Raw genomic sequence first — 25,478 nt, forward strand, 5'->3', positions numbered from 1 at the left:
GTTTTGGATTTAAGATGTAGGAGTTTCTTTTTTGTTTTTTTTTGTTTTTTTTTTTTAGTCTATCGGCCGCAGCGAGCATACACAGTAGGATAGATCACCCGCTAGAAGGGTTTCAATCGATCGATCGACAGATAGATAGATAGAAATAAGATAGATTATAGCGAGCGAAGTTGAATATTCACAGGAAAGAATTTGAGCCCAGTTACGACCGACTCAGACGGTTCGTCTGAACTCGGTCAGGATGGGAATGGGGGGGTAAGAAATAATTTTATAGCAAAAGAAACTAAAGGAGACAAAGTGGAACTCGTGGATGCGACTGTCAGATACTGGATCGGTATTGTATAGTATTGAGTGGTATTGGATTGCCCCATTGTTCTATCTGATTCAGCCATTTTAGAGCCTCATTTTTTTTTCCTTGCCCTGATCGTATACCTTTCCTGTTACAATATCTGCCTCAACGGATTCTTGTGTCGTGGATTGCCTCAATCCTGGCGTTAAGGGTGCCAGTCATGGTAGTCTTGGGCCGTTGCGATTGGTTCAGGTGATACAACTGATTGATAGGGATGGCTGCTGCTAGCTTGTAAAATAAGGCTATATATATTCTATAAATACTACACGGGGTTCTAGTTGAATATTTGAAACACGTATTGGAACTGAGTGACGCAATGAGTTTGCCTCCATGGCGTGCGTGATCGTATTTAGTATGGTAAAGGAGATGGGGAAGCCGCGACAAGAACCCAAAAAGAGACCCATTTGACCCCAAGGTCCACGGGCAATAATAACTACTATTGGAGTTGAGGATGGGATTCCATATTATTGTCTCATTTTAGTCTTGTCCAAGGATTGGGTCATTTCCCATAGTGTGATGCACCATACAGTACTGATACCTGTCTGCGAGTGTCTGCCTGCCAATCTTGTCAATAACTAGAAAAGGGTGAGCTATCATCCCTATCGGATATAGTGAACTAATAAATGTCTATATAACCTAACCATCTCATCTCTATCAATTCCCAATGCAACAATCCAATCCCCTGGTTCAACGGAAATAACATCACTGTATGTAACTGGCCTGCGGAGCACTAATGCCCCTATTGCATTAGTGCCCTCCTGAAGAACCAGCCACATTTTCGCTTGGCCTGCAAGATGAAACAATTCTCGCGTTGGACCAACCACAATAGACTGCTAGGGCCAAGCCTCTAATGGCACTGCCCCCACAGCCTCAGGAATGAATCCATCCGGCCCCAGCACTTGTGCGCGCTACGCCATAGGAGATTGGCTGCAGCCACGGCATCTCGTCTTTGTGACCATGACGCCATAATTACGCTCCACTTGGCATAGCTGAGAAACAACAAGTAAAAAGAACAGTATCCCCATCCATTGACCAGGAGATTTAGACCAGGTCAGGCATAGGCGCTGAAGGTACTTTGTAGATCTCCGTTCGCCGATCCCGCCAGCATACTGCTATTGGCAGGTATAAATACTTCGTTGTCGATGAGTATGGGTAGCGCTCTTGCGGGGATTAATATGTTGATGCCTGATGCCTGTATTCATAGTATTCATGATTTGGTCTGTCCAATCCATGGTCCTCCGGTGGTACGCGAACCCAACTTTTCTGGCATCTTGTTCCATGGAACTGAGACACGTATGCATCCAACAATGAATATGCGCAAGTCAACAGCAATAACAATTCACCTTGTCTAGCTTCTGTCCGAGAGAATTCCAACGGAGTACATCCTCGTAATCCCAGTTCGTCATCAGCACTTTAGCCACAGGTTAGTCTCCACTTGATCGGCTCTACAGAAATATGACAGCGGTCATCCATGGAGTGACTGAACGGGTACGCTTGCATAGCCAATGGCCATGTCAAAGATAATATGGCCAAATTGCTTGCGCATCCTCTTCGGTCCTGATTGGGTCATCCATCTCGTTGCTGCTCAGCACGGTACGCAGAAACTCTTCGAATAATTGCTTTTGTGTTGCCTGTGCCTCATCCCACAGTTCCGGCAAGACCCAGCGTCTGAGCAAAGGTCCATTCCATCGAAAATAGCACGCTCCAGTTCATGGACACCCTTAAACAATTCATACTCTTGTCGATGGAAAGCTAGATCTTCAGTCGTCGGCAGTGAATACGCACACGATCCAACAAATCCCCATCTGGTTCCACTGTTTGGCCGTTTCAATGAGATCGTGCTGAAGGGGAATGGCCCCAGTTGCCCACGTCCGATAGCCGTATCGGATTGGGCGGAATAGATTCTCCCTCATCAACCAGGGTTCGCCGATCTTCGGCAACATAAGCTGGGTGACAGCGTCGAACGCCTGATAAAAGAGTTGATCGATCTGCTTCTCTCATCGGAAGATGATTCGGCGTGGAGTTCTTCAAAATCCGGCACCTCGTCAGCGTACCAGAATGCCAGCTCTATATAGCTGCCTGCCAGTCGATGATGCTTGTTACAACCGTGGGGTCATCGCCCGAGACTAATATATTCCCCTTGCGTAGGTCGGGTTGAAATAGCGTCGGGACCGATTCGCCTTGAATTCGACGATCCGCAGCCGTGGCGTGGAGCACGGGACGAGCATACTCCAGTAAGTTAATATGTGACTAGACAGAGCCATGAGGGTCGCTTCTTGGTGTCATTTGATGGGAGACGTGATAAATCAGCGTCAATGAGGCAATCGCAGTTAGCGTCAAAAGTCAGCCCCTGACAACATTAGTATGCTTCAGCGAATAAAAGAAGCACTCTAACGAATCTCACAAGGTCCTCGGTTAGGCTCATCGACTAAATCATAATAATGCCAATACCTCGCATGGCAATGCGGGCCAATAAAAACTCATCATGTAGAGACCTTACAGCAGACATCCCATCCAGAGTATCAGTATAGTAGATACTTCCTTTACGCCGGAAAATCAAGCTTCACCACTCTCTTGAGCAACTCGTAAATAGCTCCAATGCATTGAATCCGCTGCACTCCATACATATTCGGCCATGCCTCATGCAACTGAACACTAGCTACATGATCCATGATGAGATATTCCGAGCCAGCGGGGTTCAACGCATTAGTTCGGTACAGGTATAGAAGTTGTTTTTTTGCACTGTTATCGTAAGCAACTAAAGAGAAAGTCTGGGAGGGAAATCTCGTCCAACCGTGCGACAACACGTCTCCCGTCGTTCATCACAAATACAAAGACCCGATTACATCCTTCTTCTAGCTTCTCACTGGCCCTGATGGTGCCGTTTTCGGGCCACAAATGCGTAATCTTCAGAGATAGCGCGTCGAAGTCGAAGTCGATGCTGCGGTTATCGAGCTCTTCCTCGTCGTTGAGTAGACAGCGACTACTGGTATAGAGATACGGGCTGAAGTCTTTTGTGTTGGTTTCGGGATGTATCAGGGAGATCTATACAGATAGATAAAAAGTGGATGGATCAGGATAGATGATTGACATACCGAATTTTAAAAGATGAGATTTGGCGGTTTTGAGTTGAGAAGGATGTTTGTTTGAGTTTTACGGACGTACGTCTGTGGTGGGGGTAGGTAATGCAGGACATTTTTCCTCGGGGGTGAGGTCTGAGTGTGTTGAGATGGTAGAGAAGATGATTAGAATGTGTTTTAATGGTTGATTCAAGATTGGATCGTGTAACATCTGACTCAAGGATGTTACAGTACAAGAATGAGATGGAGTTCGTTGCCAAGACGCAGCAGGACTGCTTCTAGAAACATTCGTGGCATGGACTATAGATGACTAACTGCTTGTGAGACACCAGATATCTGCAAGCAGTGTGGAGCAATCACCAGTGTATTTAGTATGGCTAGTCAGGATAGCCTGTAAGTATTCAGATATCTGGTTTTTTGGGCGAGTATGGCGTAGACCTGTTTCTTTCAAACACTATACGCTTGTGTCTCCGGATTACTTGGTGCTATATTCCTAGCTACATGGATTCAAGTAATCATGTAGGAAAGCTTGGAAAATGTGGATAGAGTTACCGTGGACTTGTTAGTAGATGACAATTTTATTGCCTTATGCCATTAGAGATACGGCATGCGCATATTGAATCTAGAGCGTAAACTAATTTATTAGCATGCTTTGCGTTGTTTACCAGAGTACTGATAGTATTGATATGTATCATGATGTTGTGTATCAATATTTAAACTTGTAATTCATTCAACAGCATGGATATGCATACATCGTGTCCTATTATATAATCACATAACAAATAGCAAATTGACATCTACAATTATTAGTATAAGATAAGTTATTCCATGGCATACTACATACCTAATGGATGGCTACAGCTCAGCTGCGGCTTCTGACTATATTTGCCCTCCAACTCCGACCGGATCGAGTTAAGCAGCTGCAGGTAACTCTGGCGGGGTTGTTGCTTCTGGGACTTGATAAATGCCCAACTCAATGCACCTCGAGCTTCGCCATCTTGGAACGTGTCCGCTCTGCTATTGTCAGCGAGGACCGAGAAACAGAGTTAAAACAACCTACGAGGTTTGGGTGTCCTTAGAGCCCGAGAACATGACTACATCAGCTGGTGATGTTTTAGTCCTCACAGTCCTCTGTCGTGCGGAGTCTCCCATGGTTGCCTTTTTGAGGAATCCGATGGCAGTTTGAGCCATGCCGCCCAAGTCACCTTTGCCATAGGACAGAAAAGCACTGAAGAGATCCTGCGCTGCTTCTTTCGCCAAATTCGGCTCTTTCAAAACTCCCTGAGTTGAGTATACATAAGGCAAATCGAGTGCAGTGCCCGAGTGACACGAGTCGAATATTGCCGTCAGTCGGACACCCGGTTGCAGTGGGCGGACCCTGGAATTTGATTTTAGACAGATAGCCGAATTAGGATGGTGAGCACAACATACATGATAGCATGCATATCGTCGTCCACAATGTGTCCAGCGGTGCGGTAATCTAGTGGATAAATGACATCGTCATAGCCTTGCATATGTTAGTACAGGCTACCAACTACCTGGAGTAGGAAGTTCACCATCTTCTTCATCACCGTCCAGGTCAGGAGTTCGGCCACCATGGCCTATTTTCGAATTTAGCCTTCGTTACACTAAGTTTCCGGGGTTAGTGTTTACCTGAAAAGTGGATAAATAGCGAATCGTTTGGCTGAGCACCCTTCACAAGCCACTGCATTGCCCGCAGTATATTTGCTTTGGTGGGAATGCTCATAGCATTTTTCTGATCGTCAGTGAGAATGACCATGTCCTCTCTCCGATATCCAAATCGCTCGTGTAGGAAGTTGGACATGTTGGCAACGTCGTTGATACATCCGCGAAGAGCATTCGGCTGGCCGATATAATTGATCCCGATCAAAAGAGCTTTCCGACGACCTGTGCATGTGGAGTATTGGAATCGGTAGTTGGACGGGGCACCACGGCCAAAATGCTGTGCTTCCTGTGGTGGAGGTGGAGGGCTATTTTGGTTCCATGAGGGGGAGTGGCCTGCCGGTAAGATCAGTTATCCAATCCAATGATATCTATCACTATAACAACAAAAAGGTATAATAGTTGCTTACTATGATAAGAACGATAGGACGAGGATGGCTGCGGAGGCGGCGTTGGAGTATGGGCGGGACCGTAGTGAGCATGAGGGGGGTAATAGCCGGACGGTGGAGGGTGATGGTAGGAGTGAGGAGGTGGAGGGCCTGTAGGGGGATACTGCGGGGGACTTTGGGGAGATTAGTTAGTGGGACATCATCCCTTCATCCGAAACCTGGAATGTTGTCGTCTTACTAGTACGGCTGGGGGGGGGGGAGGCCACTGTTGATGACGAGTATAGTCACCCGACCAACCCTGGGGAGGAGGGGGTGCCGAATGAGGGTAGTACATCAATCAATCAACTAAATAGGTAATCAATCGAACGGGGGTGATGGTGTTAATCGGCAGGCCGCTGTGGGGTGAAGGAGGACACAAAGCTGCCAAGCCCTGCCTCCCCAAAAATAGAGAAAAAGAAAGAAACAGTAAGAGGGGGGATAAGTCACCACAACCACTATATTTCAAGGGACGTGGAACCGAACCTGGGAGAAAGGATTGGGAAAGAGAGAAAGAGAAGGAAGAAACATAGGACAATAGTGGGAGATTTTAAACACAAGAAGATCTCCAGGCACTGGGCGACAGGATTGACTGATTGGGGAGAGGCAGGCAGTGGGGCCGATGTGCCAGGCGTAGGGCAGCAGCGGTCAAGAGCGACCCTCGCCGAGCCGTTGACCTTGTACAATTTATCATTGAGGACTCGGGCACGTCTGGTTTGTATCTATCGATCGATTCTATCTGAAATTCTACCGGAGAGAACCAAATTTCCCCCTCCCTACTGTTTACATGATAGATCTCTCTTTATGGACCTTCCACAGTAAAGCACCACATCGGACGCACAACACACCGCCGGCTCCTCTCTCCGTCCATCAACCGGACATAACGATGGGATATGCGCTAAAAAAATAAAACAGTGTGGCATTGGTAGCTAACCGTAGTGATAAACCCACGAATCCCGTCTGCCCTACCACCAGGGCTAAACTGCAATAACATTGGGATCCATGGGTCCATCCGTCTCAAATCCACCAGTAGGGCAGGCGCTTGTCCGCTATAGGCAATGTTCCGGAATATTCCCCTAGGCACCAACATAACAATGACAATCTTGGCTTGCATGAGTCGCAAGGCTGACTGGCTGAGCCTGAGGATGACGACACTCTGTCTGGGGCAAGCGGAAATCAAGGACGGATACTCGGCCTTTTCACGTCAATCATGTGCCTGCGCCTTGCTGTGAGATTTTATTATAATCTCATGACTCCATTGGCTATGATGAGGTAATTTCGGGTGAACTCCTAGTGAGGTGACGTACTCTTTGCAGCAAAGGCTGTTACACCAATGACCAAAGGCCTAAAGGGTCCATCAGACTATGTTCTGTCAAGCATTGTATTAGAAACATGACCTTGAACAAAGACGGTGTTTGGATTTACACGTCGCAGCCATGCCAATGCAGAGGTGAAAATGTGACTGTTGTCTATTTAGTATTGAGTTAATTGAATAGGATAGATAATACATTTCGGAAGCTGGAGATCTATCCGGGCGTAGAGATAGCAGGTGGAAACAGAGTGCTATCTACAGAGAAGAATTGAAAGATAATAGAACTGCAGGATCTGGTTGTCTTATTACTTATATCTTACCATTGCTCGATGGGAGAATCGAACCTGGCCTAAACAGAGTCAATTATCGAGATTCACTCCATTTCGTTCTGCTGCATGTGACAAGTTGTGGAGCAAACACGACAGCCTTGCATTAAGTAGGTGACGGATATGGGTTCTTGCATCACCTACCTCGAGTTAGCTTGGAAACAAGATCCAAACACATCAAGACGCTAGGGTCGTGGCCAGCTAACCACAGAGCCTCTCACAGTTTGATGATCTCCGAGAATTAGTTAGTCTCGTGGCATGGTGTAGCACCTGAAAGCGCTGAAGATGACAATATTTGCCCACGGTGGCACACCCCCGCACAACTGATACCAAGCGCTTGTCTTTATCTGTTTCGGGCTATTTATGATTGGTAGTGGCTACCTGGGACGATATAAATGACAACTAGGACTTGAGTGATCCCACGCGCCTAGCAAGGCAGTCCACAGAAAACACAGTCATCAGAAGTCATCGCCAACACTGGGGTTATTCATGTTCCATCCATGCACATCAAGGTTTCAAGATGTCCAGGATATAGGTATAATCTAAGTGGTCTGATATATATGCGACGGATATCCCTTTCCTACCTGCAGTACATTGACTCCTAGCCCATTGACTCCTAGCCTTGTAGGGGCGTTCCTGATCCTCGGGGCAGTGCAGGCGGGGTTGGTACCCTTCACTAGGCTTATCTCCGAGGATATATTCTGTATTTATTTCGATATGGGGCTTGTTTCTATCATTGGTCAATTCGAGGAAGATTGATCGGAATTGGAGAGGCTGGAAAATAGGCCAGTCAACGTGAGAGGGTGGGTGATCAGCGATGCAAGGTGGTGGATATTGAAAGAAAAGAATAAATACTAGCAATAATTGGAAGACAAAAAGCCAAATAAATTTAAAGATGGGACTCTAGGATGGGCTATAGTTCATCGACCTCTTTTTTTTTTTTTTTTTTTTCTTTTTTTTTTTTTTTTTTTTTTTTTTTTTTTTTTTGGGTAGAAATATGAGATTCGAGGATTCTAAGATTCTCAGCCTCACCATTTGGTGCCTGAGGCTGTATTGGGCCCACAAGTCGAGCGCGCCAACAAGAGGCATTAACTATTCCCCAACACAAAGCAATTGAAAGAATGACGCGAATAGTGGGAACGAAAAAACGAGCCATTTACACTATTTAGCGCAAAATCTAGTACCATCTGATCGCCGTCGCATCCATGTGCGTTGCAATTTAAGCTTACGAGCTCCTGCCCCAGCGCGTCGTACTGGATGGAGTAGTGTTGAAGGCCGACCACACAAAGAGGCTCAACAACCGGTTTCTAAGGGGGGTTACGAGACTTACGCGGCGGCTTTCTCTGAATGGGTACCACTACCGCATTATCCGTAAGAATGACAGTTGACCCAAAAACTAGTGACTAGGTCGCCCCTTGGCCGTCAAGTCGCCCCTTTGTCAAAGACCACCGCCACTCTTAGAGCCTCATTCTGGGTCGCATGTCGGTGAAGCCTAGAAGCCGGAAGCTTTGTCCTGTGTCTTAGGACAGGTCTCAGATGGACGGTGGACCATCAAACAAGTAATGAATCAATATTCGGAGTATCGAAGCGAGGACTATTTTTAACTGGACTGATACGGAATGAATGGCTGGTGCCACAATTGTAGGACAATCCTAGTAGGCAGCCTCGTCTTCTCCAGCATCAGGAACGGGCTTTGAGGCTCTTTTCCTGGTCCCTAACCACGGCGTCCGAGAGTTCCCCGTCCAAGGACCTAAGCCAATTCTTAGGGGCGAAACCTCCGCCGCGTGTTCTCAGCGATCAGCATCATCATCATCAGCGGACACAGCGTGCGGGCCTCTTGTGGCTTAGCGTAAAAGTCTCCGTTCTTCGTACAATCCTGGATTAACAAGTGCTTGATTCTTCACCAATCATGTTGCTTTGCTACTGGGAATCCATTGTTGCATTTTGGTTTTTCAGTCTCCTCTCCCTGCTTTGAGACTTATGTTTCTTAAGGTTCCAAAAGAGCCGCATTTCATTCCCTAGGGGTACTAAAACATGCCTCCCTTCCGGGTCCATTCATTATTTGCCTCATGGAGTCCATTAACTTCGTTTCCTGGAATTTTATCTCTGGGCAGTGAATGACTGCCTTCATGCGTATCCAACCCTTTATACATAGTGTTTATATTTATCTACGGAACACGCTTCGGAGTAACACTGCTTTCTTATCGCTCATCCTAACTTTCTCATCTCCAGTAAAATTCAGATTTTCCTCAGATGTTTTTTAGAGTTATTCAGCAGCACCTCGGTCATGACGGTAGTGACCAAGAATCTGGACTCAATTCCATACGATGTTTTCTACCAGGTAGCTTCAACACTGGACTGTCATGATTTCGTCCATCTGAGTCGGGTTAATCGGGCTCTCAACTCCATGATGCGAAGCGAGTCAATTGCACGGAAAACAGTTGAGGTAATCCTTCAATCCTTCTACATTTGTCATTTATTTCTTTCCATTTTTCCTCCTTATTATTCCTATTTATTTTCTTTCCTTTTATTTTCCATTCCATTTTTATATTTGCCTTAATTTTCCTGCTCTTCATTTCCCTCCCTTTTCTCGCCCAGTGTTAACAGAAACTAGAACAATTTATTACAAACCAAAGAAGGACAGAAAGCCAATAGAACGAAGGAATACCGCCGAGCTGTTGGGCGCCTGTTTGACATCAAGGAGGCGTTTGCAACGGCTCAGCCCTATTCAGCCTCAGTCTTGGGTTACGGGAGTGCTTTTCTGTACAGTGGCGGCTCTCTTTGCTACATTTACAACGATGAGATCCGCGCTTTAGATGTGCATGGAGCCGGTCAGATGGAACAGGTGTTGAATCTTTACAGCGTACTTTCTCGCGCTATTCCGGGATGCAATCCAGCAGAAGATACCACCCAGATATCGCTGATGGAGTACGGCTACGGCGTCCTCGCTTTCCTCGTAGAAATTGTAGAACGACGGGAGGCATGGCTTCTGGCCGTGGACATGAGGAGAAAGAAACATTGCGCGAAGAATGGGCGATTGAGACTCCGGACGCAGCTCCAATCAACCCGCCGGCTGTTCGTTCGACACAACGAATCTTATCTTTACTACGGGACTCACTCTGCGTTGGGCTACCATGGATATCCGCAATGGGCAGTTAGCTGTGTTAATCTGACAACGGGGCAGCATATCACAGACAAGCCGGTCGAACTGGAGAATTTTGCTGGCTTCGAGATTGGCCAAACCGTTTGTTTTGGGATCCACGATAATCATTTCTATGCCGTGTCGACGCAGGTGGATTTCGAAGAGGAAGAAGTGGACTGGACTTCGTTCTACGTCTGGGTGTGTTTGGCGCCCAGCAGGAACCCAGGCTCCGTGACGCTGAACCAAACCTGGAGACGACAGCATCGCGAAGGTCCAATCAACGATACCTGGTCCGACCTCTCCCTACGGCAGGATGAGTCGACCAGGAAGCTCATGATTTTAGAGTGCCGTCGTGAGTGGCTTGACGGGGGCAGCGAAAATTGTCGCACGTATTATGTGCAACCCCTTCCATCGCCTGCAGAGATCCGAGAGAGTAAGCGACAGGGAGGCAACGCAGGACGGCTTTCAGCCCCCGCTCCATTGCCCGACGAACCTTTGACAAAAACCTTGGATTCGTCCAATAAGCCCAAATATGAGCGACCACGCAAACGTCTACGCAGGCATTTTCACCCGGAATACCAACTAGGCTGTGATGGTGACATGGCCCAACGCCAGGACTTCATCCTGGCCAAAACTAAATACCGCACTTATAACCTATCTGCATCGACCTTCGTGGACCTTGTTAACGACCCGGGCCCAATCCCGGGAGGCAGTTTTGTGCCCCATGACCGTATGCGATTACGAATGGTTTCGCGGAAGCGAAAATGTCCCATTGATGAGGATGGGGATGAAGGTCCCAAGGGATTCTTGTACAAGCCGGAATTGGCCACCCCGGATGGCACACCGATAGAGTACAGCGAGGAGCGTTTTACGTCCCGTGGAATACGTCTTTGGCCGCCGGATAATGCACCACAGGAAATACACCATCTTCTATGCCCGTCCAAAAGGGCAGGAAAGGTCCATGCTGTTGCAGATGAGCGGTCGATCGTGTATTCTGTGGATCAGGATGGTCTAACACCCGGCAATCAGGCTATCATTCTGATCAACTTTGACCCGTCACTACGACTGACCGGTCTGCAGCATTTACCGATGCCTGAACAGCTCAAGGCCCAGACCACTGAAGCAGGTGTTAGCATCGAACAGCCTCGAGCAGGCAATATTGGGCGGGAGCACCCAGTGGCTCATACTGCAACCGTTTCCTGGAATAGGGCAAACCAGGCGATGCCATCTGTCCGGGAAGAGCCGGCAATGTATCTCAGTATTCGGCGTGGCTATTGGCTTCGATGAGATGGGAAAAGGATTGTTCACTAGACAGATAACTTAATAGCCAAGATAAAAATTTAAAAATTCGGATACTGATATGTGTTCTAGCCTCGTCGTTGGAGGTACATTACTCCGTACATAGCAAGGTCATACGGTACAACGGATACCTTTTCCTGATATTCGTCCAGTGGTGTCCACCGGAAGAAACTGACCTTTAGGATATTCTACTAGTCCCACTGCTGCCTAACGCTGTCCACAGGACCCATAATATAGACCAGGTCGACCGGCATGTTGACTACCTAGTTGAATGCCACAATCTAGTAAGCACTACTCCGTACATAGCCTTGCGACATGCTCTCCCCAGTATAGAACAATACACATGAAATTGCCTATCCTGTGACAACAGCATCAGCATTCCTCCCCCCGTAAAAAATAAAAAAACAAATATAGAGTTCACTTATCACTTTCATACTACACCAGACATGCATCATTCCAGCCCCAGTTAATCAATACATCAATCACCTCATATGCACTGCACGGCCAACTCATTCCATCCGCAACAACCAACCCACCGCTAACTCGCTCCCAATAAATTAGCTCAATAGACAGATCATCGATTCTTTTCCCACGTACCCCGCTCGGGGTCCCACTTTATACGAGCTGACTGAAAGTCTTATATGTCCAGCCAAGACTACTAGTGGTCTATGATGGCTTCGGGCTGGAGGAGAGGGGGGGGGGTGGAGGGGGATTTATGAGGCTAGACCATTTCCGGGACCCATTCTGCGCTGTACACGGGCCATAGCTTTGTACTCTTGCTTCATGTTTGCAGTATGGAGCCCGGTTGCTGCGATCGACGCCGGCGGCGTGGCTTGTGTCGATGATGACGGGTGGGTTATGGTTATGCAGGAGTGATAATTAGACAAAGGAAACGTTGGGGTTAGTGTTCTGGATTTTGCTTCGAGTTCTGGAATCGATTGCTATAATCGATGGTCTTACTAGCCCTATTCTAGACTGTCTGGTTGCTTCATTGTACCGCATATTCCGTCCTCCTGAGTTTTGTTGTCGCGTATATTGGTTCTATAAATAGACTCATGCAGTAGAAAGGGTGAAATGCCCTCCTCCCCCCCAGGATATGCATCTAACATGGTATCCTATATCTCCACTGTAATACATATGCATTCTGCAGTGTACATTCCAAAATCCTCACAATTTGTGGAATAGCGCATACATTGGCTGCCATCTGATCTGTCTGAGCATGGTGAGCATGTGGCATTGTGCGGTATGTTTGGACTGTAGGTACAAGAGGGTTGGCTGGTATGTGATAGGATAAGAAAACTCGCAATGGAATATGGATTTGCTTCCTGGTTGTACAAAAGTACATAGGACAGGGATGGGGTTTGAAACAGGAGAGGAAGCCTGTTATTCTACGTATATTGAGTAGTATATTTATCCTATAGGTGTTATTTGTGTTTTCTTGAACAAGGGCTGATCTGCAGATTTTCACTCTAGTTCTAAATATACGTACACAGTATAAAATATTGCCCATAATTAAATGCCAATTTATAAAGGACAATCACTACTTATAAAGCATATGGTATAGAAGTTGTTTACTTACAATCACACAGTGTCTAGATTAGTATCAGGTAGTATAAAGAATAGAGAGTGTAAGTACTTTGTGCACTCCGCACATATTGTTCTATTAAGAGTTGTTATAACAGTTGCGGTTTAGCTACTTTACTGAAATGAGAGGCTCCGCCTTGTAAATGGTCATTTTACCTAGTATCCTAACCAGACAATAATATATACTATCGCTTTAAGCTACTTTACTCCATTTATCGATGTGATGGTTAGCAGGTGTCCGAAAACGACTATTTCTGCAGCTGTTTTTTAATGTTTCATGAGTCTTGCTAACCAACATCCCGTTTGTTGGCGAGCCAGAGTTCTCTTGAATTCAAGGGGCTTGGAGCACAGATGACCTGTAATCTGAGGGGAGCTGGTTTTGGGTCCCTTGACCATCATGCTTAACTCTAATTCCGAGCTCTATCATGCCGACAATGTCCTTTTCTACTTCTTCCTTCCTCCCATATGTATATCCGGAACACTTCCCGACCATTCCAACTCCCTCAACCGCGAAGGCACTATTCTCTTCACACTCTCTCTTTATTGCTCCAGTTTGTCCCTTCGCGGTTAGTTCCACGTGGACCGTCTCGACCATTCCCGACCGGTGGGGCTTGATAAGAGTCAGAACGAGAGTGATGCCAGCTCCGATGTGAGTGAGAACTTTTCGGACAACGGATCTAAGAGTGAATCCAACAGCGACATCGTAATTATACCACAGATTAATAGAAATTTACTCTACCTTTAATTGATTGCATAAATTGGACTGTGTTATGCAGAATCTAAAGATCAGTATGTATTGCTTCTATAAAAGGATAACTTGGAATTGTCCCATGGCTCTTATCGAACATCGAAGCTCTGAACCAGAAAATGGCCAAAAATTGATCTCTTGAAAGAGTAAACTAGGCATACCACTAAATCATCACAGAAAAGAGCGGACATATACATTGGATTATAAAGACCTATTATAATCTAGTCTTCCAGCGCAGCAACGATTCTCTGTAGCGCTACCCTCAGATACTCCACCGGATGCGAAAATACGATCCGAAACCAGCCAGCCTGTTCAGATCCAAACAAAGAACCACTTGCCAAAAACACCTTCTTCTGGAGAAGACGCTGCATAACCTTGTCACTGACATCCTCACTACGGTCTTCCGGATGTAGTTCGAGATACCTCTTCCCCAGGTTAACCCAAAGAAAGAAGGCCGCGTTACAGCCTGGGGTATGCTCAATACCGTGTCCCTTAAGATGTTGCACCGCGAATGCGTAAGAATCTGAGAGCCTTTTCCGATTCAGAGAGATATACCGATCTGTGAACTCCGTGTTCTCGAGAATACAGTGCGTCAGGTAATCCGATACCCCTGACGCATACGAATATAGCGTTACTGCCTGTAATGCGTCATGGAGACCTGTGTTGGCCTGGGAGATGATGGCTCCCAGTCGAAGACCATTGGCACCAAAGTCTTTACTCATTCCCCAGAGAACATGGACGAGATGGGGATCGATGATCCCATTCAGATCGACAGATAATGCCGATTCGAAAGCTACTGGAGGAGGACTCTCATCAACGGTATTCTGCCACACTGACAGCGCATATATTTCATCACTGATGAAATGCAGTCGATACTTCTGACAGAATTGCATCAATTTGATAATCACGGGTTTCGGATAGCACCGTCCAAGTGGGTTATGAGGATGGCAGAGTACGAGTCCCTTCACCTTTCGTCCTGTGGTCTTCTGGAAGTGCAATAGCGCTTGTTCATATTTATCCACGGCCTCGAGGCCAAATACATCGCAATCGTCAAAGGATACCTGAACCACTGTAGTCCCTGGCCGTTGCGAGACATCCGGGATAAATGTGCCGTAGAAGGGTCTACCAAGAAGAATTCCGTCGCCGGGGTCTGCAAAAGCCCACGAAACATGCTCGATCGCCGATGAGACGCCATTCGTGACGACTACATGGTCGACTTGGACGGGAGTCACAGGATTAAAATGTCGGTTGATGAATCTGGAGATTGCGCTTCTCAGCCTGGTCGATCCGCCACCTCCGTCATTGTATGTGAGGTATCTCGCAGGCAGATCGAGTTTCCGGTTGATGAACTCCAGCAGGTGGTCGTGCATGAGCAGGTTCTCCGCTACGCCAACGTTCACATAACCATTTGGATTTATCGATTCACACCACAAATCCTTCATCACATCCCACATCAGATTTTTGGAGCTTGATTCCACCGCATTTTGGGCCCTGCAAGAAATGGCACCAAGTTCTTCTGGCTGTGTCATTGGATAGTATAGAGATAGGGAGAATAGATAAGTTAACTCATTAAAAATGTCTGCAATGGTTTCAAAAAGTTGAGGAACAGACTTTTATTTCCGGAGGCGGGTCTTGAACCTTATCCGGAGCTTCGCCGAACTGGCTCAAAATAGACCCCCCTGTGTACGCTTTCCACTATTTTAAATCCTGTAATTCTCAGATCAGTTCTTCTTCTCTGACCTTCTTGATTTCTTTGCTACTGTGCTTTTCTGCTTCCACTTGTTTAGGATTTGCATATACGCATTTTTATACCATTCGCCGATTCGTCCCGCGGTCTCGGAGTCATCCCGCTTTACACCTCAACTTCTGCAGGATATCAGATAGGATAGAAGTGGCAGTTTACATGCTATATACAGGCCTTTTGATTATAAATTCTGCATTTAATACGCGAGAGGAAATTTCAGCAACATATATGTCACCGAGTCCAACCAAGTCAACTTTTGCCTGCCGTATTAATTGGTCAAACGCCGATACACCGACGCATTTTCCTGTCCTGGCAATCGAGATATATTTATCAACATCAATCCGTTATACTTATTTATCTGCCCTTTGGGCATTACCCGGGCCATATTCACAATATTCTGAAACCGTAGACTGCCTAAAGTTGCATAATTAAATCTTTTCTGTGCTTCATACTTTCTTAGATGCATTGGATGGGATGATGACAACCAAAAGCACACAGTTCAGCATCATAGAGTTGTAGAGGTGGCTGAAGTCTGTTGCGTCCACTTAACTTAAAACATACTGCTTGCCTTGGAACTGCTGGGGACTACCTAATTATAACGGTTTAATTATCTATATCCAAAGCAGGACATTTTGATTTAGCTACTGAAACATATAAATCGAAAGATTTTAAACAATATCAGCTCTTATTCTGCACTCCCAACCAACCACACATTTTTATAATCTTGTCCTGTCGTTCAACCTCCCATTCTATAATAAGCGAACCAAGTCACGCACCTGCTCGAAAGTGTTGTCAACATGCAAGCCTAGCCGCACTCTCATCTTGTCCCTCGGTACAAGGGGATAATGCACGGCATTGACCCATTAACCAAAGCTTGATAAGCCTGTCGGCCAGCAACGTGCTAACTCCCGGTCTGGTTACTAGTGGCACAATCGGTGACTGGAACAGACCAAACTTCCAACCGTCCCCCGAACAGTCATTGTGAATACCCATACACAGACAGTTGCCCAATTCGGGATGACCGGTTAAGCTTCTGGAGACGTTCCCTCCACTTATAGGTGCTAGTGTGGGACGTGGAAACAGCAACGGAGTATTACCTTGTCACCTTCCTTGCTTGGTACCAGGCTATAGCATGCTTTGATGGCCCCAAGAGTGAGGAAGGATCGTGCAGTGGTGCAAATGATATTGCGAGAATAGTTGATGAGGTTGTTTCTGATGGTACGGTTGGCCATTACGACCGCTATGTTTATTAGTTTGTTTGATGGATATCTACTTAAAATGAACATACCGCCACTCTATACTTAAGCTTTCCCATATGTTACAATGAACTCCTTCTCGAGCTTATGCGAGTCCATTATGTGACACTAAGCCCGCACCTTTGGGTCTAATCAACCAATTCGAGTGCGCCTGGTCGATGCGAATAGTAGGCTCCCTCTCAACGGCGTCTCTCTTGCTGCACGAATCATCTCAGGTATGGGTACCGTATCACCATCCATACTATAGAACGACTCCAAAGCGATGAAAATATTCTGGCTACGGTTTTGCACATCAGGATGCTTATCCCTGCACATGACACCTGCGCGACGACTCATGGTAATTATGAAAGAAGAGTATGGCTTTTGCGCGCCCCTTCCGCATTCCGTCATAGATGCTGGGATGGGCATACTCGTCATAAAGCATAAGGGTTGCGGGATGACCGACCAGATGACTACATTAGTTTCAAAGCAAGAACTGAATAGCAGAGCTGCGTCCGAGTTGAGAGCATCTGCAATGTGGTTCTCAAGCTCAAGAACGTTCTCCGATGATCCTCCACGATGCAACTGTTTGTGCTGGCGGTGATGAGGTTTGGATATTGCTGGAGTTCTCCAAGAAAGGCGTTGCGGAGTTTCCTGAAGGTAGCGAGGAAGAGTGTGTCATTGGAGCCGAAGACGTTTTGTGGGAAGGAACTTGCTGAGGGGGGTATGATGAAAGGTCCTTCTCCTTGCTTTTCGTCTAAGGTGGCTTGCGTTTCGGGGATCAGGATTCTGTGCCCTGAGGGACAGTGGATGATGAGCAGGGGGCAATCATATGTTGCTGGCTGTGGTGTGGCTTTGTTGAGTGCTGGTGCTTTGTACTGTCAACACCAGAGTCTTGTTAAATAATCAATACTTGCTGATATAAACAACCCAAGGATTGAGCCCTGGAACCTGCAAGGAGAATATGATCTCATCATACCATGTTCTGTCCCTGATGGGAGACGCGGACTCCCATTGTGGCATTGACCCGCATGATTTTACTCGAATGACTCGAGCTAGACTCGAGCTGAGTTCAAGTATATTTTATTGGTAGGTGACTACCAGGGGTTTATAGTATGTGTGCTCGGTGTACGTAAGTGAGAACAGAGAAATTTGGGCACAGATTTGTTTTCTTACTTGAATTAAGGTCACTTATACTTTAGGACTGAGATCTAGGCTGCAACTCCACATGTGAACCGGTTTATAGGATAGATCGGTTAAGAACCGATTCTCGTGTAGCATTTAAAGTGCCCTGGACTATGATGCGTCCGGTGTTGCAGAGGAGTGGCCTGAGGCTGAAGAAGCTGGATTGGAAGGAGCCTCTCGTTGGAAAACGAAGGAGACATTTCCACTATGACAAGGGTCTTAACTACCTCAGCACATGTACCAGGTCTAATTATCTTCTTTCATTGTTTCGTGGCTAACATTAGCAATCAAACTGTGAACTAAATCGTTTCTTTCACTACGCAATAACATCGTCACACGGAGCCAGGAATAATCCGGTCAATTGACCAAGCGGCGGGGACCTGCAATCCAACCTTTGTTAAAAGGATTATCTCAATGTGTATGGATGCATGCTGGCAGACAGACCGGGTAAGGTATATTGGGTTAGGCGTAGGTAGTAAATATGGCATCTCAGCCCCGGCAAGAGGCAACCGAGCTTATATGTAGGATACCTTTTGGTATTCCTTCTCTGGCCCGTCAAACCAGTATCCAAGATAGATCATCATGCACTGGTTACACAAAGTCCTGGTCATTTGCAACCGTAGGCGTTGATCACAAAGTACTTTTGACCTTGTTTTCTTCATGCATACTGCTTGGGTAGATCATTGAAGATTCGGCTTGATAATCAAGGTCCAGAATTACTGTAAGCTCTCTCTACTTCCTCCTCACGAGTCCCTCTCTTCGAGTCGCTACCTTCGTATTGAACGAATCCTCTGAAGCTACGGCTATACGGAGTAATGTGTACGGAGTCCTCATACTTGCGAGCTGACTGGAGCTCACACTTATTTCATGCCGCTCAGAGGCCCCGGTGCAGTGCTATTTCGATGGGATCGCGCTAGGATTGCTTGTCTAAATTAAACTAACCCAACCAAAGTCTCCACTTGGTACTCGGTATAATACATAGTACATAAACTTGGCGAGTGGTGGCAACTCACCTTCGCCGAAATTTCTCCCAGTAATTTCCTTAAGTTTTTCCGAAGTGTACCAACGGTCAAGACGATTCATAGGGCCCTCCCAAGACACGGAAGCCCATGTGGGAGGGATGGTGTGGAATTCAGATTAAGGCCAAGGCGAATCAATGCAAGGCCTAAGAATTAGCTTTCTGGGGATGCAAGATGACGGACCGAGTGTGCTGATGATTTCCGCAACGGGGTTCACCGAGACAAGGTATTCTTGTTTGCATGCGGAGAAGCTCTTCACGTTTGGTGTTCTCGACGCTTGGGACAATCCTTTTTGTTCATGAGATGGCACTGAAGCAGGCTATTGGTGCACGAAAGAAATCTGTGTCCGGTATAGTCAATGATGCTGCTCACCATGATCGATTAATTAGGTTTACGATTCGGGGAATTTATGTAAATTAATCTGGTAGCTATCCGGGAAGCTTTCAGCGTAAAGGCCGGAGCGGCCCTGGATAGATTGAATATAAAATAGGATTACCTTTCTCCACCTTCCAGAGAGCAGTTTTCGAATCCAGAAAACAACACAATGATAGGCTACGGCCTACTGTTTCCAGCTGCAGTGGGAGCTGCCGCCTTGAGCGTGAGAGCAGCTCTTCCCATCGAGAGCTGTCCTGGATATAAAGCAAGCAATATACAAGATCATGGCGGCTCCTTGACGGCTGACCTACAGCTGGCCGGGAGTGATACCTATGGAAGCGAACTCACTACCCTCAAGTTGAAAGTGGATTATGAAACCAGTAGGTCTAGGGCAGTTGCGCCATTTTTATCTGGCAATGACAGCCTGATTGGCATTGACCGCCGTACCAGACACTCGGCTCCATGTTATGATCTACGATCCCGAAGAGAATGTCTACCAAGTTCCTGAGTCGGTCCTCCCGCGTCCTGGCTCAGAAAATGCTACTTCAAGCTCCAATTCGGCAATTAAATTTTTACACTAAGAAGAGCCCTTCTCCTTTGCCGTGACCAGGGCGGACACAAAGAAGACTTTGTTCAATACCTCTGGCTCCAACCTGATCTTCCGGTCGCAGTACTTGAATCTCCGAACATCCTTGCCTCAGAACCCTAATTTGTACGATCTGGGTGAGCACAGCGACACGTTTCGCCTGAACACTACAAACTACACCAGGACGCTGTGGAATCGCGATGCGTTCACCATTCCCGCGGGAACGAGTCTGTACGGAAGCCATCCCGTGTATGTTGACCACCACAAGAAGTTTGGTGCATATGGGGCCTTCCTGCTAAACTCAAATGGCATGGACATTAAAGTCAACCAGACTGAAAATGGAGAGCAATACCTGGAGTACAACATTCTCGGTGGTGTCTCTGACTTCTACTTTCTGGCCAGACCTAGTCCGAAGGAGGTTGCTGCTCGGTACGCTAGAGTGGTCGGCTTACCTGCGATGATACCGTACTGGGGTTATGGCTTCCAGCAATGCCGCTACGGATACCGGGGCGTTTTTGAACTTGCTGAAGTTGTCTACAACTATAGCCAGGCAAAAATTCCTCTCGAAACCATGTGGACGGATATCGATTACATGGATGTCCGGAGAGTGTTCACTTTAGACCCCTTGAGGTTCCCTCTGGATAAGATGCGTGACCTGGTGTCGTATCTCCATGAGCACTGTCAGCACTATGTTGTGATGGTTGCTCCAGCAGTCTCCTACTCAAACAACTCCGCTTTCCAACGCGGCGTAGAACAAGATGTGTTCCTGAAAGAGAATAATGGCTCGATATTTAAAGGCACGTCCTCTTTCTATACACTCCGACGGACCGATTTATCACCTGACTAGGTACTGTGAGGCCTGGAGTGGCCGCGTTCCCTGACTGGTCCTCCCAAATTCCCAAGACTACTGGAACAATGAGTTTGACAAGATGTTCAACGCTGATAGCGGAGTGGACATCGATGCTTTGTGGATCGACCTAAATGAAGCCTCAAATTTCTGCCCCTACCCATGCAATGATCTCCCCCTGCACCAGCTCTGGTGAGAGCTCCGCCTCGTCCACTCCCTGGGCCCTCCATCGATCCTACAGCAATCGAAGAAGCGTTCCCTCCACGCACGTCAGGCTGGTGACAAGCCGAGTCTTCCTGGCCGCGACTTGATCAACCCGAGTTACACTGTTGCGAATGCGCAAGGATCTATCAGTAACTTAACTATCAAAACCGACCTTATCCACGCGAATGGACTTGCAGACTACGATATTCACAATATTTATGGAACAAGTAGATTCTCCCTGCATCTTCGACTGTACTGCAGCATAAATATCTGACCACAAACTTACAGTGATGGGCTCCGTCTCACGCACTTCCATGCTCACCCGTCGCCCGTCTAAGAGGCCGATGGTCATCACCGGGAGCACCATCGCCGGTGCGGGAGTTCATGTTGGTCACTGGTAAGAGTTCTCTGCTACGCCCATATGGCCAGAAGAATGCTGCTGATAGTGGTTATACAGGCTTGGTGACAACGCCAGCTTATGGTCCAAGTACCGTCTCAATCGCCCACATGCTCAGCTTCACATCTATCTTCCAAATTCCCATGGTGAGATCTGACGTATGCGGTTTCGATAGCAACACCACAGACGCTCTGCGCGCGGTGGGCAACACTGGGAGCTTTCTACCCACTCCATCGCAACAACACTCATGAAGACTCTATTCCCCAGGAATTCTACCGCTGGCTGTCTGACGCCGAAGCCGCAAGGTCATCGACATTCAGTATAGGGTGCTTGACTATATCTACAATGCTTTCCACCAGCAGACGAAGACAGGCGAGCCGGTTCTCAGTCCTCTTTTCTACATCTATCCCGAGGACACTTACATCTACCCGATTGACCTGCAATTCTTCTACGGTGATGCGATCCTCGTTAGTCCCGTCACCAAGGAGAACTCCACAAGCGTCGATATCTACCCCCCTGATCACATTTTCTATGACTGGTATACTGGTGCTCAGGTCCGTTGGAGGGGAGAGACTTACGCTTCCGATGTGGCATTCACCGATATCCCGCTCCACATCCGCGGCGGCAGCATTATACCACTTCGTACTGAGAGAGCGCCAACAGCACCACCGAGCTCCGCAAAAAGCCCTTCAATGTGGTCATCGCACCAGGTCGGGACGGAACTGCTACCGGACGCCTGTACATGGACGACGGCGAATCACTCGAACAGGCATCAGCTCTGGAGGTCGAGTTTGAGGGGACACTTCGCGTATGACGCCAGCGTAAAAGTGGAGACACTCACGATCCTGGGTCAGAATGGCCAGCCACAGAGGATGTCCACAGGCAGTGTTGCGGAGGTGAAGCATGAGTACGATGGCAAGTTGAAGGTGTTGACTCTGCAAGTGGATCTGCCATTGACGTCTTCTGCCGAGGTGATATTCTTGTAATTTCCAGTCCACCGCCAGATAATACATGTTTGACTGTTTCTTCTGATTTGTCCATACTTGGGAGATTCAGGGCATTGAACAGGTAGCTCGTACATAATTAGTTTTGTTTAAATAAATCCGGCTTCAAATTTCATACAATGTGGATGCTGAAATATTATTCCGTTCATCAGGTTTTGAGTTTGATATTGAAAACTTTAAAGATTTTGTGATTGTGATGCAATGCAATACTGTGCTTACTAGTCTTACCCTTAAGAGCAGGGAACGATAGGGATCGAAGACGGTGCACAGGATAAGATGGTCAGCCTTTTTTTTTTTTTTTGGTTTCTCTGCCGTGCCACTCGTAGAATGCCAAGGGATTTCCTTGCTGGAATACCGCAAATGTGTTTAGCATCGCTCACTCCAAACTAAATCTAGCCGTTCAACTTAACCTATTCTTAAGAAGGTAACGAACTTATGCAGGTGAGCCTCTCATAAGCCCGACAAATATCGGCTGGTCAGTCGTGAAGGCAGGAACCGTTGAACACTCGCTAGAGTGTCCGTCGTCCACTTCTTTGCGTCTATGCTATTTCTCTCGCTCACTAGACTTCTGTTCGACAGAACCAAGCGTGGCTCGGACAGCTAGCCAGCAAGCTAACAAAGCCTGAACCTTATGGGACCAATCCTCGTGTTGATTCGGCCCCCACTAGTGAGGCGATAGACGAGCTATTTGCACCTCTTTGTCATGCTGCACGTCATGACACTTTCAAAAATATTCAAACACCACAAAGAATTTCTACTGGTTGGTGATCAGCGTGGCCAGACGAAGTCTAGACGCCCTGCAAGCATGCGGGCTCCACAGAATGGGAGTGAAATATAAAAAGCTGGAGACCTGCTGAACTGGCCATTATGCATCTTCGAGCCCATTCAGACATTATCTCTCCCAAGTGGACATTTGTGTTCAGCCGAATTTAAGGAAGCAGGTCATTGATTGTCTAAATCGTTGAGGCGAACTGTCCGAAGCGAAGACAGTGACTAGATGGAGATATTGAGAATGGCAGATAACACCTTTCATTGCAAGGAGGTGAATTTATTAATTCATCTGTACAAGTCGTAGTTTGCAAAAGGAAAATTATTGAGGCCAATTTTAAAATGCCCAGCCCTCGCTCAGCACTGAACCATCACCACGCAAGGCCAAGCCTAGCCTTCAGTAAAGAATCCCACGCCTTGTAGTGTTCAGCAAATTTTCCGCAAGCGCGCATTATTACACCTTTCCCTTTTATTCTATTTTTGACTACAACAAAGAACGTACGATCACAGACCATCTTCAGCAACCACACGGAGCTGCAGCACACAGCCAAAAAGACGATTTGATTAAATCAGGTCATAACTAAGGCTTTTCGACCCGGATTTGACCATGAATCATTGATGAACGCTAAAGACATAATCTGTATTTTAAGTCTGCAAACTGATATGCCCTACAGGCAGCTTTCACCTCTGTTAAAGGCTTCTTTCTCAAGTAGTCTTCAGGCTCGAGGCCAAAGCCGTCACCTCCTGACCGCACGAATTAGACCCAGAATCTCCCTATCCACCTCTCGGTTCTTTCCGCTATGAATTTGAATATCAGTAAAAACCACGAGCATGCTACCTGAAGCGGGCAGAATGAAACTCATCACCGAAAGTGGGCCTGGTGTTATAAACCCTGTCGACTAGTCATGATCAGTTCGTTCAACAAATTGATCGTCAAGACAAGTACCACTTCGATCAATTCCCCATCTTTCTGTACCTGTCTGTTCACAATTGGACCAACACCAATTTACATCATCAGCCCCGTTAGGAGGTATTGGCCTTACTGGTTCAGGCTTACGCTTTGGCTTCGCTGCCCAAGGCCTCATTCTTCACAATACTGACCACTAATGTCTAGCAGATACTTGGAGCCCCTGCAGTAGTAGATTGAATGGGTTCGACTATATTGTAGCTCGAACGGTTGCACAATGGTTGTATACTGCCCGTACAGGGCTTTTGTGGGTCCGATAAGAGACCCTAGAAGACACGACACCATAGGTGGCCGAGGTACATGGAACGCTTCCATTCAACGTCCTTTCTCTGCTCCTGCGGCTTGGTTGCAAAAGCTTCCAAGAGATCCACAGGATTGCCACTCCTCCAAGAGTTTCCTCAGTTAGACCCGAGAATGCCCAACGTTAGTACAAGTCCGTTGAACTATAGGCAATGCTGCTTGTGTGTTATATGCCTACTCTAAACAATCCGTGTATTTTCCAGCTATCGATTGCCCTTGGTCGGTTTAAGAACAGTGTATCCCCACAGATCGTCACAGCCTTCTATTATGACTCGAAAGCTGCCGTCCCCGTTAATTGATTCTCTCTCATCTTCCTACCATATTCTCCATTTCGCCCAGAAACGCACCATTGCTCAAGAATACATTCTCCCCACCAGTCCCCGCCAAGCACGCAGACTTTGTGCAATACGTCAACTCCCATCCTCAGGAACCGGTCTCCGGTCTGGTGAGGCAGTACCGCGACTATGATGCAATCGTGCGCAAGATGTTTGCTCAGGAACCCGATCATCCTTCTATCTCGGTCGGATTTCTGAGCATCGTGCCGCTTTCCACTGAACATGAATCCGTCGATCTGAAGGTTCGCGCTTGTGATCCTTCGCCGGAGTCGGAAGAGGTCAAATCCAAGCATTTAGTTCCCCTTAAAGACGAGGACCGAAGACCCAATGGCTCTCCGGCGGTGGTTTCTAGCATGAAAGAGTTTCGGGCCAATTTCGACATTGTTTGTGAGAACTCTCTCCATGATCTGGACTGGAACAATGTCGTGGTCCCCTGCAGTGCGGTAGCCTCTTCACTCGTACCGGTACCGGAGCAGTATGCCCATCAAGCCATGGCCTCGGTCGCTTCTGTCACGAGAAGTTTGCGCTCGCGAATGACGTAGATCTCTTTCTCTACGGGCTATC

At 47.1% G+C, this 25,478-nt stretch overlaps 6 protein-coding genes across 6 annotated transcripts; 4 read left to right on the forward strand and 2 right to left on the reverse strand.

Moving 5' to 3' along the window:
- Positions 1 to 4,200: 4,200 nt before the first annotated feature.
- On the reverse strand, positions 4,201 to 7,282 carry MCA1_1 (caspase family protein; the record flags this gene model as incomplete). The annotated part of the gene is made up of 9 exons (XM_033572561.1): positions 4,201 to 4,226; positions 4,274 to 4,443; positions 4,490 to 4,807; positions 4,861 to 4,909; positions 4,968 to 5,030; positions 5,083 to 5,448; positions 6,845 to 6,899; positions 7,170 to 7,198; positions 7,270 to 7,282. The coding sequence occupies 9 exons, from the start codon at positions 7,280 to 7,282 to the stop codon at positions 4,201 to 4,203; spliced, it is 1,089 nt and encodes a 362-aa protein (XP_033425876.1).
- Positions 7,283 to 9,462: 2,180 nt separating this feature from the next.
- On the forward strand, positions 9,463 to 11,604 carry fbx15 (F-box domain protein; the record flags this gene model as incomplete). The annotated part of the gene is made up of 2 exons (XM_033572562.1): positions 9,463 to 9,621; positions 9,790 to 11,604. 2 exons carry the CDS (start codon positions 9,463 to 9,465, stop codon positions 11,602 to 11,604), a joined length of 1,974 nt encoding a protein of 657 aa, XP_033425877.1.
- Positions 11,605 to 14,169: 2,565 nt separating this feature from the next.
- On the reverse strand, positions 14,170 to 15,477 carry ATNIH1004_007950 (putative aminotransferase; the record flags this gene model as incomplete). The annotated part of the gene is made up of 1 exon (XM_033572563.1): positions 14,170 to 15,477. One exon carries the CDS (start codon positions 15,475 to 15,477, stop codon positions 14,170 to 14,172), a length of 1,308 nt encoding a protein of 435 aa, XP_033425878.1.
- A 4,198-nt stretch (positions 15,478 to 19,675) lies between these two features.
- On the forward strand, positions 19,676 to 20,939 carry ATNIH1004_007951 (uncharacterized protein; the record flags this gene model as incomplete). Its single annotated transcript, XM_033572564.1, has 3 exons — positions 19,676 to 19,886; positions 19,957 to 20,028; positions 20,089 to 20,939. The coding sequence occupies 3 exons, from the start codon at positions 19,676 to 19,678 to the stop codon at positions 20,937 to 20,939; spliced, it is 1,134 nt and encodes a 377-aa protein (XP_033425879.1).
- Positions 20,940 to 21,433: 494 nt separating this feature from the next.
- On the forward strand, positions 21,434 to 22,526 carry ATNIH1004_007952 (uncharacterized protein; the record flags this gene model as incomplete). Its single annotated transcript, XM_033572565.1, has 4 exons — positions 21,434 to 21,540; positions 21,601 to 21,686; positions 21,716 to 21,859; positions 21,913 to 22,526. 4 exons carry the CDS (start codon positions 21,434 to 21,436, stop codon positions 22,524 to 22,526), a joined length of 951 nt encoding a protein of 316 aa, XP_033425880.1.
- Positions 22,527 to 24,731: 2,205 nt separating this feature from the next.
- On the forward strand, positions 24,732 to 25,456 carry ATNIH1004_007953 (uncharacterized protein; the record flags this gene model as incomplete). The annotated part of the gene is made up of 2 exons (XM_033572566.1): positions 24,732 to 24,798; positions 24,957 to 25,456. 2 exons carry the CDS (start codon positions 24,732 to 24,734, stop codon positions 25,454 to 25,456), a joined length of 567 nt encoding a protein of 188 aa, XP_033425881.1.
- Positions 25,457 to 25,478: the final 22 nt, after the last annotated feature.

The sequence above is a fragment of the Aspergillus tanneri genome (assembly GCF_003426965.1).
Source record: "Aspergillus tanneri strain NIH1004 chromosome Unknown AapTan_7_pilon_pilon_pilon, whole genome shotgun sequence".
Classification (NCBI taxonomy): Eukaryota; Fungi; Ascomycota; class Eurotiomycetes; order Eurotiales; family Aspergillaceae; genus Aspergillus; species Aspergillus tanneri.